Source organism: Amphiura filiformis, chromosome 9 (assembly GCF_039555335.1).
Source record: "Amphiura filiformis chromosome 9, Afil_fr2py, whole genome shotgun sequence".
In the NCBI taxonomy this organism is placed as follows: domain Eukaryota; kingdom Metazoa; phylum Echinodermata; class Ophiuroidea; order Amphilepidida; family Amphiuridae; genus Amphiura; species Amphiura filiformis.
The window spans coordinates 3036694-3051757 of NC_092636.1; the positions used below are offsets into that span (position 1 = coordinate 3036694).

A 15064-nucleotide genomic window follows, 5' to 3' on the forward strand; every position below is an offset into this window, starting at 1 on the left:
ATACGCTTTTCGCTTTTTTTTTCTTTTCTTTTTTTTTTTTTTTTTTTTTTTTTTTTTGCTGTAAAACTGTGGATGAGAAAGGTGACTTTTTTTTTTTAACTTCGGAGACTTTTTACAGTAATTCTTCAGTTCAACAATTTGTCAAAGTCCAGTCCCGTGGCATGAAATTGCTAGAAACATTGCACCAATAACCAAAGTATAGTTACCATGGCAACAGCGTCGTTATAGTCTGGCTCTGCTGACATGTTTAATTATGCAATTCGTACCATGTTTGTTTTAAGCTCGTCACGTATAGGCTATATATTCGTTAATTGTCAACGTGGCCTACTTTTGGATTAACCCCTTGGTATAAGTTCACGTACAAAATCACCTGGCGTTTTTAACGCCGAAGAAAGCGTCAGATGACATTGAGAGACAGCTGCTATCGGCCCATGCAGAGTTTTGTTGTGTTTTTGAGGACACGTGAGGACACGAAAGGCAACATGGTAGAGTACTACCATCATCATCCTGACCATGGGATGTGAGAGTAGACAGACATCCTTGTCCCGACTAAAATATGCTGCGACACAATTTTTCTGGTACAATTGACAAAAACGTAATTTCTTATAATTTCCACAACTTGGTTTCCTAGTACATGTATCAGTTCTTTCGAGCTCAAAGATCAGTCTGGTAAAGCAAGTTCCTCATAGCGCGTAAGGTTTAGGACACACATTCTAAGCTTGGTTTATACTATAGGGTTTAGGGTTAGCATGCATAGGATTAGGGTAAAGGTTGGCCTAATAGTGTTAGGGTTAGGGATACAAAATCGAGTGTTAAATTCTATACTAGACATGCAATGTAATGTCTTCAGATGATGGATGGCCTTCTCCTTTTTAGAGCTTTAGTTATTTGCAGCACAGATCCTGAGAACATTTCCAGGATCTGTGCTTGCAGAGAGAAACTCTGTTTTACTCAATAAGTTATATAGTATCTTGCGAAAGAGGAACACCCGGTGAGGTGATATATATCCTATGCCAAAGGTCATCTTCATGAGGAATCCTGAGGCAGATATCATGGTCAAGTCCTAAGTTTGCCTATCTTGTTTCACCCCTCGAAAATTAAATTATTATGATTTAATATTTAATATGATAGTTTGTCATAATAGTAATAAGATTTGTGAGGTCTCTATTCCCGCCATTAAAGGTGATATACAACAGTAATGATGGGTTATTCTAGAAAATAGATGCAGATCCCCAAGAGGAGTTCGGATTTCCAGGCTTGACCTGTCATGATTGTTGGAAACCCAGACTTTCAAAGTGTCTAAATACGAAATAACCAAAAATAGTTCACAATCGAAAATCCAAAATTTAAGGGGCTCATTTCGAACAATTCCATGATTTTGTATACATTTCCAGGCCTGTCCAGTCCAGTCAAATCGGAAGCTAGAATTCCATGCAGTCATTTTCAGGAAGTGAATCTGGAAACTTCCAGCCATTTCTTTTACTCCTATAGTGCGCACTTATTTTCTGAAATAGCCCCCCTCCCCAACAGACAGGATAGGCAGGCCTATAGTAAGGGGAAGCTTGCAAAACGATTCCAGGAAAAATACAACACTAAGGTTTTTTGCCAAATGAAACATATAGCTAAACGCTACTAAATCCTTTAGCACTAACTGGCAATAAAAGTTACATTTAAAATTGTTTTGCAATTTGAGGGAAAATAGGTAAAAACGTGCAATTTTTTATGTTTTCGTACAATTGTCACACAATTCAAATTTAGTCTTTGTTCTTGTAAGTCTTTGGGCTTGATTGTCAAAGCACATGAAAAACACTCTAAAAATGTTTTTTGCACTTATTTCTTAACAGTTGCCAAATATGAACAATTAACTTATTTCCAATTATATACTTGTAGTGATATAGTGTTAAACTAAAGAATTAAGATTTAGCTGCTTCATGCACTTTGCAATATATAATATTTTTTTTATCCATAAAATAAAAACAAACAAACAAAGCAACAACACAACAAAAACAAAACAGCAACAAAAGTAGTGATGTATTTCTGGATTCGGGAGTAGGCCGGCTATATAAAGTTAAAAAAATAGCGAGAATTAAGACAAAAGTGTTTTCGTTTCAGAATCTTAATACCACTCAGATTGTGAATTATTTCAGAAAAACGGTGAAACATATCGGGTATTTTACCGTAAGGAATAATCAAACTTTTATATAATAAAATTTTATGGTTATCGAACTGGGTAGATTTAGCCACAAATTCGCAATTTTTGGCCATAATAATATTCATGTTATTTGATCAATAGGCCTAATGTAAAAAATAGGCCAATATCCAAAAAAAAAATCAAAAATGAATTCCCCGAAACGTACATGCAGTGCATCTATAGTGTGTTCCAAAAAGGTTGAGGCATTGTTTGTGTGTGATTTTCTTGGAAGTGTTGTTTTTAGACCAAATCTTTTTAAAAAAAAAACTTTTTGGCCTTTCCAAAAAAATAATTTTCTTTTATAAATTTGCGTGACTAATCACCAATTAATAAGTTATCATGGTTATACTTATAGAATACAAACAACAGGAATTTTTGTTTTTACTATCCTCTACCATACAACAGACAGGTCATGATAGTAATAATTTTAACATAAACTAGATGTTACACGTTCTTAAGGGTAGACGAGGTATTGTTGGTCGAAGCAACCTAAAAATCGATTTTCATTATCTAGATCAATATATTATTGAAAAGTAACACCTTGATGTTTTGTAAAAGTTCATTCTACAAATCGTATACTCTGTAAACTTGCTTAATTTATTGTTGTTAATTAGTAATGTACGTTTTACAAAAGTGTTGTTGTGTCAGCCCTCTTCACAACGTAACTCAAGAACCGCAGCATCTATAAAAGTATATCTGTGATATTTTAATTCTTCTACACGCTCGCTATGAATTGAGCAATGCAATTTTTGCCAAAGCTCACTACCATTCGTAAGATGCTGTGAACTACCAAATCACAACAGTTTAAAAGAATTAATAACCTTAAGCATTTTTATTCTAAAGCAGATTATAATATACCGTTCGTTATATTTGTCTCGATATAAAAGCAATCAATCATTGCATTATCAAATAAAAAATAAAATCAATCTCAATTCGGGTGCACAGTTCAAAACAACATACATGTACAAATATCGGACAAATATATGACATTCGATTCCTGCTGACAAGTCAAACCAATAAAATAAGCATTCTCTGGGTATGACGAAGTGATGCGGGCATGTGGCAGTACGTACAATTAGCGATCATATCGGTTGGCATTTACTTGCATGCAACATGAACATAGAATAGTTGCTTCCAGTGGACAGAAAATTACAAAATTATGGTTTTGAATGCAAGATTTGAGGATCCACTCAGGAGATGCAGCTCTGTAAGATCACCTCTGTGAGATATTTTACCGTCAATGAGCATGAGCGGACAACAACCAAATCGTCGATCGGTCGATCTTCTTCCGCCATCACACTCAATTTAGATAAAATAATGACCTCAAACACAATTCGCTCGTTGAACTACTTCAGGTTTATATTTAGATGATTGTGATCGTCAATTGCATGTTATGATAATATCAAATGCTGCATGAACACCAAAGATGTTCTCACCAATCTCCGTTGGAGCATATTTTTACCAAAAAATCTTGGGATCTCCTGGTGGAGAAGAAATAGATGATCTAAACCTGGAAGAGGATGAGTAAGTTGTGCATGTAGTACTAGATTTAGCCTTGACACGCATTCCATATCAGGCATTTACATTGACTATTTAGAAGATATACTAGTTAACCTAATCATAGTTTTATTTATCTTTCATACTTACCAATACTATTTGTGACCGTACAGCACGAATGAGCCGTAAATGTCCTCCATTGTCTTCTGCGTTCCCGTGTAAATTGGGCATGAAGGTCATATTCATAGGTATTTCAATTTGGTGCTACGTGTATCTCATTAAATGAGGTACACGTAGCACCAAATTGAGGTACCTATGAATACGACCTTCATGCCCATTTTACACTGTAACTCAGAATACAATTGAGGACATTTACGGCTCATTCGTGCTGTACGGTCACATTTGACTTTTGGATTCTGACAGTTTATGAATGGGTGCTTACCAACCCATAGCCTTGAGCGATTTTACGGTTCAAGTTTCAATTCACGGGATGCTTGTACTTGGTATTCCCTTGTCCAATTCGGTTGCATGTATGTATTGTTCACCAATATAACAATACAAGCAACACTGGCATACAGTTATTTAGAATACAACACAACAGCCATGTTTTATGGCATTTCGCCTGAACCCAGCCTGTACAGTTACTCATAATTTACTGAGGAATTTATGGTGATACATAGGAATTATCATGGAGGGTGATAGAGGAGGAAATACAAGGTACGGAAATGTTATTAATTGCAAGATTACAATTTGCATTACCGTGCGTATTCCATTTTTGGGACAAGCACAGTAAAAAGGTATTGAATTCATGGGTCGTATTAATATTGACTGTGGTAGCTTTATATATACCTACACCTACATGCAGAGAAAGGTATGCAAGTCTGGTACTTGAGCTATAAAAACAACAATGAACTACTAGTATATGGCGAGTTTTGGCGACGACATTAAAGCCGGTCAAATTCTACCAAATACATGGCGATATAGGTCCGTATTAATAAATGCCAAATTTGCAATCATGACATAAACAGAATATGTATGTATATACTATAAGCCTATGTATACAACTTGTACTTAAATATATGCCGTACTATATATAAATATGTACATATATTTAGAGAGAGAGCATATGGGCAAGGTTGGCAGCAATTTATAGGACTATAGGATATGTGGTGAACCCCGGTGGTGAACGTGAAGAGAGAAAGAAAAAAACCTTGTACACCCCCTTCTTATGTACGTTTGGACACAGATCCTGGTTTTGATGAACTCGTTTTGGTCCCAAATCTCTTGATACTTCCCACGAAATCACATTCCTGGTACAAAATAAAATACAAGTTGCATTTGCAGCTATTTGCAGTGTGGGCAGCCATCAGGAATTATTTCAATACCATAATTATTTGTATATGGACTTAAAAGAATAATCTGCATATTCTGAAGGACAACAATATATTCCATTTGTATGATAATTTCAAATGGTACTTTTGATGCAGTCATATTTAGCATAATCTGATGGCGATTCATTCTGTGTAGTATATGGGATGAAAAGTTCTAAAGAATAAACGAAATTTGTCACAGGCCTAGGACAATGATTTTATATTTACATTTTGCTTTGTTTTGAAAATAATCATGCACAATGAATTAAAAGAGAAAGCATAAGTGTTGAGAGTATTAGATCTGCAAGAAATTTTTTCTGGATTAAAAATACTATCTATAGCTTTAATATACTCAAAACATAATGTAACCAAGGACACCTTTGTAACCCACATTTTATATGCACTCATAAATTACACATTTTGTATTGGGAAATATATCTAGACCTATATACTTGTCAACTTGAGATCAATTACTGCCTAAACTGTTGAATCTTTGACACATTTTAGTAAGGTTGAAGAGAGGTTCAATATTGAGCTATATGAGTCTGATGAACCTCTTTACTTGTAAATGTCATAAATTAGCAATACTAATATTTTCTTAAAAAAAGACTTTAAAAAAAGTGACTATGTAGGGCTATATAATAATTAATTAATATAAACAATCGAACTCTTTAAGATTCTATGGATGTTAAGTTTTTTATTTGAAAGCACTGGAAGTTTTGGCAAACCAAATTGGCTGGTATAGTAGAAATATATTGTAGTGTAGTTCGAATAAAAGTGCCATAATTATTCACACATGACACGCAAATGTATAGGCCTACCGTATACATGGTATAGGCCAACAAGTAAGCTGTGTTTGATTTTAACATCATTTCGTGCATCAGAAGGTAAATTATAGGCGTTAAATAAGATCAGTAAGCCTATAACTTAGCATATTATGCTCCATTTCAACACTTGAAGATGCAATTCAGTGGCCCTAAATAGGGCAATGTATAATATAGGCCTACATAAAATATTTTATTGTAGCCCTAAATACGTGTTTGAATGTAACTATAAAATCGGATTTATAGATTAACAACTCGATCTAAAGAATTACGACGTAATGCACATTGTACAATTCTGTTTCACTTCATAACTTGGCTGAAACTTCAGAAATCAGTATACTGGCAAGAGGGAAACGTATTTTCGGGACGCAGCAATTTTTTCACGAAATTACAGCGAAATGTACTATCTTTTTGAACTTGTGTACATGTATATATATAGGCTATATTTGAATAAAGACACGTACGTAACATTGGCATTCGGTTACTATAACGGTCTGAGTATGTTAATTTATGTAAATACTGTAAACGATTCAAATAAAAGGACTTTGGTCCGTCATACAAGGGTAGCCACTTCATTCCACGGACTGACAGTGATAATCATGGTAATTGATAAACACTGAACTCCAGAATAGGGTAATTAATAAAATAGTTGCTGTACAGACAAACTAGGATCTGCATGTACATGCATTTTGATTTTTTAATTTTTTTAAAAAGGTGGCATTGTTTAATACCACAATACAATACAATTGAATTGTGACGTTACTGACCTTGCTTTTTTTTATTATTCTGTTTCACTCTTGCACAACGTCGTTTACATTATTCAGTGCATCCAGACAAAACCCTATTCTTTGATTCCTGTATCTTTCTATTCTACGAGAAATAGATCCGTGGGATTATTCAGTCTCAGTATTTAAACATACCAAAAGTAACTACCCACTTTATTACGAGACAAAATTCCAAATCTAAGCATCAAATTGAAAACCTGAAATAGCAAAAACAAACCCAGGTTAATTCTGCAATTTTGATACCTCATTTATTTGATAGTTATGACTCCTTGAATGAAAAAGATGAATTTTCAAAAGTTGCAAAAGCTATTCAAGTCAGTGTACACTGTACCTGAATGTATTTCGGTGCAACTTTTGAATTTTATGAATAGGCATCTTTTTCATTCAAAGGGTCACCATGGCAACAAATTTTGGGCCATCGTCTCAGGACAAATGAAGCACCAACATTTTCAAAACAAAACTAGGTTTCCTTTTGCTATAATTTCCAGATTTTGAGTTATTATCTCATAAATAAAGGGGGGGGTAATTACTTTTTGATAGATGTTTATATTAGTACAATGTATATATTATACTTTAATGAGTTTACTTCAGTGTGAGTCCTTCAGAAACGCATGGATTCAGTGTTTCAGATGAATGACATAGCTCCAGGCATCAAGCATTATTTGCAAAGCACAATTTACGAAGTTATAAGAAAAACATGAAACAAATTTATATAGAATTTAAAAAAATACAATAAAATAAATTGAATAAAAAATGTAAAAAATAGATAATTAAAAATGTAAGTAAGTTAGTTTAAGTAAGTTTATAAATAAGTAAGCCTAAGTGCTGTAAGTAGGCCTAAGGTTCAATAATTAAATAGATAGGCCCGACATAAATTTAAATAAATACATACATAGATTTAAATAAATAAATAAATAAATAAATAAATAAATAAATAAATAAATTTAAATAAATAAATAAATGTAAATAAATTAATAAATTAATAAGTAAATAAATGTAAATAAATAAATAAATAAGTAAATAAATATAAATAAATAAATAAATAAATAAATAAATAAATAAATAAATAAATGAATGTAAAAAAAATGAAATAATAATAAAATCTCAATAAATGAGCAGTGTGTTGCAAGTTCATTGCAGGGTCACAGATCAACGAAGCGTGGTTACCTATTAGAACTTTCCCACTCGCTCTTTTCGCAGTAAACTTATTATGTGTGACAATAAATGGTCACAAAATTAAATTAGTCGGACATAGCTGAAAAAATCAAGGGCATAAACCCTGGAAAAGGTGCTACGTTATAGACAATAGGCCCTATATCGTAATTCATAGTACTTTATACAATACCCAGTATAAGTTGTACTTAAATACATGTACTTCGATCAATCAGGGTGCATGTTCATTAATTAATTAATGTTAGTATTTTTTATATAAATGGCTTAGCCATCTGTGATGTCATGTGAGTGGTATTTTATATTATCATAGTACACTAATAATAATTATTTACATGTATACGGGTCTATATATCGCCGACGGAATTACACTATTATTAATTTTGTGACTAGCGACAGAAAAATGTTGGAAATATCTATCAATTTTTTTAACTCTTAGTTAAACATATGGTCCTGTGTCACAACCTGGGGTACCTTTGTGTACATAGTAAAAAAATGAAATGTTTCAAACATTTTACCTACACGTCTCATTTGAAGTGGTTCATCCTCCTGGAAATCGGTTAAAAAATGAGAGAGTGCGGGCAAAAACAATCACAAAGTAGGTGGGATTTAACCCCACCTCTTTTTTCCACATTTACAATTATTCTGAGCAAGTATTAGTCTTTTAAATGACCTTCTGTATTTATTTACTTGGTCTGGGAGTTCATTTAGACATTTTTTTACTAGATTCAAATTTTTAATGGGGGGTTTAGATCAAATTTACGATACCAACCCCTCCCCCTAATCCTCCTCCCCCTAATCCTCAACCACCCTTGGCACATTTCATGCCAACGTCAAAAGAAAATAATTTAAAATTATTTTAAAACAGGTTAAAAACATGAGTAATATAGAATAAATTAGCCTCAATTTAAGACCTAATTGAATCTTCTAAGTGAAGGAATACTCAAGAGACAGCGTTTTGAACTCCCAACTGCACATCAAAATGTAACAAAACCACCTTTTTGGGTACCCCAGTATATGACACAGGATCATATACGTTGGGTGTGTTTGTATTTTGATGGACCATGATGATTCAAATTCATGAATAAGCCTGTATCATGTGTATGCACATTTGGCAATATTAAAATGGAATTTGATCACTTACTATTTTCAAACGTAAATAATATTACAATAGCTTTGAACTTTGATTACTTGGCTGCTTGGCTCTATAGCAGCCTGTGCTAGTTGACTATAGTGGATTTCATTTTAATATCGAGCAGAATTCAAGTTAAGTTTTGTACAAATTTCGGAATAAATTTAAGAAGAATCTAAAATGACTGCAGTGAGCTTCAAATCTGATGCCTGTGTGTATATTTCTGGTTCCCCATTTCGTCACGCAAGGTAATTGTATCAACCAACTTAATTTAAAAAAAATAAAAGTGCATATATTTCAAAATTACACTTCGTATCAAAAAATAATGATGAGTTATACCGCCATTTTGCAAATGTCGCCAATGAATTCACAATGCAAAGTATCATATCAAGGTCTAATTGGTGAGACTCCAGCGGATGGGAACTGATTAAGCAATATACCATGTATACGGTCTGATGCTCTGAATTCCCCTTTAATGTTTAATTATACAGGGTGTCTGAAAATGATGATACCATACATTCCAAAAAAACGTTTCAGCATTTTCAAAGACATTGCAGGATCAGTACAACTTATACCGTTCACAAACACTTGTTGGGCGGGAGCGGGGGGGTCCTGATACAAAAAAATTATCGCAACATTTTTTCGGGGTCCTCCTTTTCAAACCTCAAAAATTTCAGGCTCCCACCTTTTTGACATGAAAATGATAGAAAAGCATGTAAACTCAATTTTCCTTTTCTTTATTTGAGCACAAATACCACTAGCTCAAGTACCGCTCCGATTCGCCTTTTAAGCCAATTCACAAAGCAAAATTGTTGCTCACCACAAGAGCATTTGCTATGTTCTCCTTGTCTGCATAGTTAGGTGATGCTTGTGTCAAATGTCGTCAAGAATTAGTTAAAGAGCGTACTATACACCCTGGCAAATTTTGTGTTTATTTTTGCATTTTTTTCAAAAATTTTAGCGCATTGGTGACAAGTAAGATATGTACATATATTATACGGGCAAGGACTACTGCACACATTTATTGATCAAATATTGGTTTTCCCTCATTTTTGACTGTAACTCCACAACTGTTGTCTGTGTTGAAATAAAATTTCCAGTGCAGTAGTTGTAGTTCTTGCCCCTATAATATACTTATCTATACTTGTCACAAAATGCGCAAAATTTTGAGAAAAATGCAAAAATAGGCACAAAATTGGGCAGGGTGTAGTACGCTTACATTTGATGTCTTTTTTAATGTTCATCTTATGTAGGCCTATATCATATATAATTCGTTATAAACAAATTTGGCAGAATGACGTATAACGATTTGTCTCTCTTTTTTAACCCCATGAGAACTACCTGTCGATTGGCCAAAAAGACGCTTTCATTATCAATTGGGCCAATCAGCAATCAGAGTAATTTCCCCATGCAAAAAAACCGAGGTGAATTATTTGCAAAGCTCCATTCTGATTGGTGATAGTGAAGATATCATATAAATTGACCTATCAGAGGCAATGTTAAATCGGCAGGTAGTGCTCAGGGGGTTATTTTTTCTTGATATGCTATTGGCCCATGCATATGCTGCACATGAAATCGCGTACTAATTATCGCTTGTTTTAATGCGTAATTGTCCATGCCGTATAGCGCTATTATAATATAATATTATACAAGTGGCTAAACCATTTTGAATGTAATATTTTACCAGCTTTTACCCCCACATTCTATCTTCACTCCACAGATGAACTCACACGTGGATAGCATAAATATGGATGTGTTTTGTGTCGTATATGACAAAGCAAGGGACACGTTCCTCGTGCTGCGATTGCCATCCAGGTTTAAAAAAAATTATTCTAAGCTAATTAGAGCAGTTTTAATTAACATAGTTAAATCCATTTGGCATTGCTTGATGTGTATTAACATTGCATGTACATTCATGCTGTGATTTTATATGTACATGTATATTTCAGGACATAATTTTTAGTGATAATTTTTTCGGTTGTGCATGATGTGATTTGTTTGATTTACCCCTGCCCCCTAACATGCATTTCAAACATGCAAAAAAAGAAAGAAAAAAAAAGAAAAGAAAAAAGGTATGCGACTTAAAAGAATGGCATGTGTTGAATATCTCTTCGTACGTGCACTGTGTATTAAGTTTTCTACCCTCAACCCTTTTTATTTGTTTGATTGTTAGAGGTTTGTTTGTTTGTTTGTTTGTTTACATATGCCTATTTACATGTACACGTTTTTTGGCATTTATTTGAAATTTGTGTATAAAGTCTGTAGTTGTACAAGTTACGTTCTCTGCCAATATACGCCTCTCTCCGCTTATTCTGCAATTCTATTCATGCAGAATCAATATAGTGGGCTACTGTTTTTTTAAAGTTAATGTAGTTTCCTTCTGAGACCAGTATAATCTTGGGTTTTTCTGCATGTCTTGTTAATAGGCCTAGCCTATATGCTAAGATTTTCATAGTTTAATTGTTTTATATATTTAAAAAAAATTAGGCCCTATTCACATTTTCGTTTCCTTTTTCAAATGAGCATGTTTGCATTACGTTAGTTAGGTTTATACTTTTACCCGTACCTCTGTTTATTTGTCCAACTGAAATGCAGTGAAGTGAGTGTTCACAGAGTATGCCGACAAAATGATCAAAATTGGTTAATTTCCTCGCCTGTACCACGTTTATAAAATAAGTTTGCAGTGAACGATAAACCTATAGACCACCAACATGTAAAACCTTTACATTTTCAGTAGATCGCTTCAATATATAACCCATGAAGTGGCCCATCCCACCCTATCTGCACGCCATAAAATGACTTCTCGAATCTTCCTCGATTTACGAAACGGTGACAAGACAGCAGTATATTCAGCTCACTCTTGTTTTTAATAAAATGAGCAGGTCTTCATAAGCGATACATACAATTTTATTTAATTGTTTGTTTGATTAATTGGTTGATTAATTGATTGATCGATTTAGAAATAATTAAGCGACCAAGATCAAATTTAATTCTGCCACAAGTGTTTCAATGCATTCAAATTAAACGCGCATTAGCGCTCCAACTAAAACAGCTTCAAGTTTTATATAGCTCATCTTGACTACTATGACTTTTGATGACAAGGGTTCTTTTGAAAGTGAAAATATTACTGAGACAATACAACGGAAAGACATGTTGTATTTTCCCCGATGTAGAAACGAGCAAGACATGATTGTTACTTCCAATGGCATGCCGCATGCACACTGACAGAGTAGCACGAACAGCAAGCAATCCATTGTTTTAATACCACTTACTAATCTTATTGTTTCTTACGCTTGTTTGTTACAGACATGATGAAATAGACAGACCAGACGCACAAGATGGTGACGATGAACCAGCCATACATCAGAAGAGGGAAGTAGTAGACGAGATTCCATTTGAAATATCCACACACGATCCAGAGGAATCAGCTCCTCAAGTTGGAGATTTATTACAAGCATTGACTGGTGATGACGGCGGCGATGTGAACGAAAGCTTACCGAAACAAACTGATGTGCATAGCAGTGATGAAGGTTTAGCGAGTGGATCCGATGATTATATACATGACGATCATGTGAAAAGTGATGACAGAAAACCTCAAAATGAGGTCAAGAATGATGGAAAGTCGGACTTAAAAGCTGACGATAATTGGAATACTTCGCAAACGGATCAGAACCCAGAGATAGTCAACGGATTCTCTGCTGATTTAGATAGCGAGGATTTATTAGACGTGGGTGGATTTGATAATAGTACGGACGATAACTTTGACACAGAAGAAATGAATGGCCGAATGTATTCATCGCCTGAGCCAGAATTGCCTTTCACAATCCAAAATAAAGGACGTTGAACCTTCGAATATAAATGGCCTTTTGCAATCGCTTAAAGATGTACCAAAACCAAAACCACCTTCCAAAGTGGACCAAACTCCACCTAGGAGTCCGCGGAAGGTTACAGATGACGAAGTGGCCGATGCTCTTCGGTTCCTTCTTGGCAGAGGAGGCCGTGTGCCTCGTACTAGAAGTGCCATGGACCTTCGTGATGAAAGTGCTAGGAAACTTCGCGGTGAGGATAAAACGGGTTCGCGTACCTTTGTGTTAGCTATGATGCCTGATGGTACTCAGCGAAGGGTGTCTGTGGATCGTAGGTCTTCTTTAGGCAATGATCTCGACTCAGACGATCAAATAAACTTAGTCGGTGAAGCATTGCGTGAATTGACTCCGGGAACGTACCAAAGGAAATTACCAAAGAATGATTTTGATGGAAGAGAGGAGAGACCACCAACTCCACGAGATTCATCAAGTTCAACTTCATCCGTGTCTTCAAATGAAGATAATACAGCTGCCAAACCGAATCAAGATTCTTCCGATCGTGATGAAGATTTTAACAGTAAAGATTACCCAATAAATAATGTAGATGATGATGACACTCTCGCGTCTGTTTCTGAAGAAGAAGATAAAACACAAAAAGAGGAATTAGACGTTGTTACTCCTTCGTCATATAAACCCAATGAAGACAAGATTGACTTATCAAATCTGTATAAACTAAGGCCAGATGGAGGAACGGATCTTCCAACAGAATCTTCTTCAAAACCGCTTGTAACGGTCCCTGTTACAATTGATGAATTAGTTGATAATTTGCCGATTTTTGACAGCGAATCAGAAAGCGACGAAGATGCAAACCTTCAAGAGCATAAGAACATCCTGATTATGGAGGCAGATATACACGCATCTGCTGCCGTTATTCCTGAAGAATCATCTGTTGATCTTAATATTCTAGAAAGTGAGCCCCCAGTGTCTTTGCCCGTGGATGAGACAAGGTCGCCAAGTAGTAGCGATGCGTCGTCCAGATCAACGCTTAGACCACACGGCAGCAGCGACGCATCATCTAGGTCTTCTGAATGGCAGGAAGACACCGAGGATGAAATTATACCAGAATCCAAAGTATCTACTGAATCATCACCAGATCTTACGAGTCTCGAGAAACTTCGACCAGAAGGGATTGAAGCTCCCCATCTTGGAGACGATGACACGGCCCCATCAAAGGAGACATCTAATATGCCTACAGAAAGAAGCGGTGCAACGGTCAAAGATCTAGAGTATATATTGCCCGCATTAGAATCTTCCAGTGATTCGGACGAAGAAGTCAATGAACATGATGAACAACTTTATCCAGTTGACGAAGAACCACTGAATCCAATAAAGGTGAATCCTGACAATGCCCAAATAGATTTGTCCAATCTAGATAAAACGGACTCAGACTTAGAAAATGACGAAGGTGATGAATCTAGACCGTACGATGTAAGTGACATCCTGGATGATTTAAGCTCAACAGAAGAAGACTGGCCTGTACCGCCGGAGTCACCTGTACAACAAGATTGGCCAGCACCTCCAGATGATGATATGCATTATTCCGGAATACATGATCAGAAGTTTGACAACGAAGATTATGATCTACCACCTCCACCACCTCCGGACACCAGATCATCTTCTAGAAGCTCTATGTCATCGCCTGAAAACAGAGTCCCTAGTTTTATGGCAGTTGAGGCACCTAAACGACCAGTATCTCGAGGCAGCTCATCAAAGTCGTCTCCTAGCTCAACAAGTTCATTAGGTAAAGATCCTAAAACAAAGAAACCATCTGAACCCGAGCCTCCTGCAATTGTAATAACGGCGTCATCTGATGACTTCAGGCATACTGACGAATCGGATGAAGATGTTTTGATGAAAATGAAGATAAACATCCTCAAGGAGAGCACAAAAAGGAAGATTTCATAGTGTCTATTTTAATTAAGCCTTCTGAAATGACTCCGGATTTAGGAAGGTTAGAAAAATTTAATCCTGACGGAACAGATGAAATTTATCTTGAGTCAGCACCATGCAAAACTGAAAGCTTGATACCAAACAAAAAACGTGGCAAAGTTTCCGATATGGAAGATCTTGTTCCCAAATTCGATAGTAGTAGTGAATCAGATGATGATGATCAGGAACAGCAGCGATCACCAGTGGTTGAGGCAGACATCTGTATGTCTGAAGCTCCACAACCAGAAGAATCGTCCGTTGATCTTTCCGACCTTGACCGCAATATGCGACAGAATACAG

At 35.4% G+C, this 15064-nt stretch overlaps 1 protein-coding gene across 3 annotated transcripts; it reads left to right on the top strand.

The window, feature by feature from the left end:
• The first annotated feature begins 3238 nt into the window (after positions 1 to 3238).
• LOC140160523 (uncharacterized) lies at positions 3239 to 14740 on the top strand. 3 transcript variants are annotated; one of them, XM_072183761.1, is made up of 2 exons: positions 3239 to 3715; positions 12276 to 14740. In XM_072183761.1, exon 2 carries the CDS (start codon positions 12749 to 12751, stop codon positions 14738 to 14740), a length of 1992 nt encoding a protein of 663 aa, XP_072039862.1. In that variant the 5' UTR covers positions 3239 to 3715; positions 12276 to 12748. The 3 variants fall into 3 exon arrangements, with proteins under 3 accessions (XP_072039862.1, XP_072039860.1, XP_072039861.1); XM_072183759.1 differs by lacking the exon at positions 3239 to 3715 and adding an exon at positions 4132 to 4405; XM_072183760.1 differs by lacking the exon at positions 3239 to 3715 and adding an exon at positions 10695 to 10784.
• Positions 14741 to 15064: the final 324 nt, after the last annotated feature.

Excerpts from the sequence above, each read along its gene's own strand:
- LOC140160523 (XM_072183761.1), top strand. The coding sequence starts at position 12,749 with ATGGCCGAATGTATTCATCGCCTGAGCCAGAATTGCCTTTCACAATCC.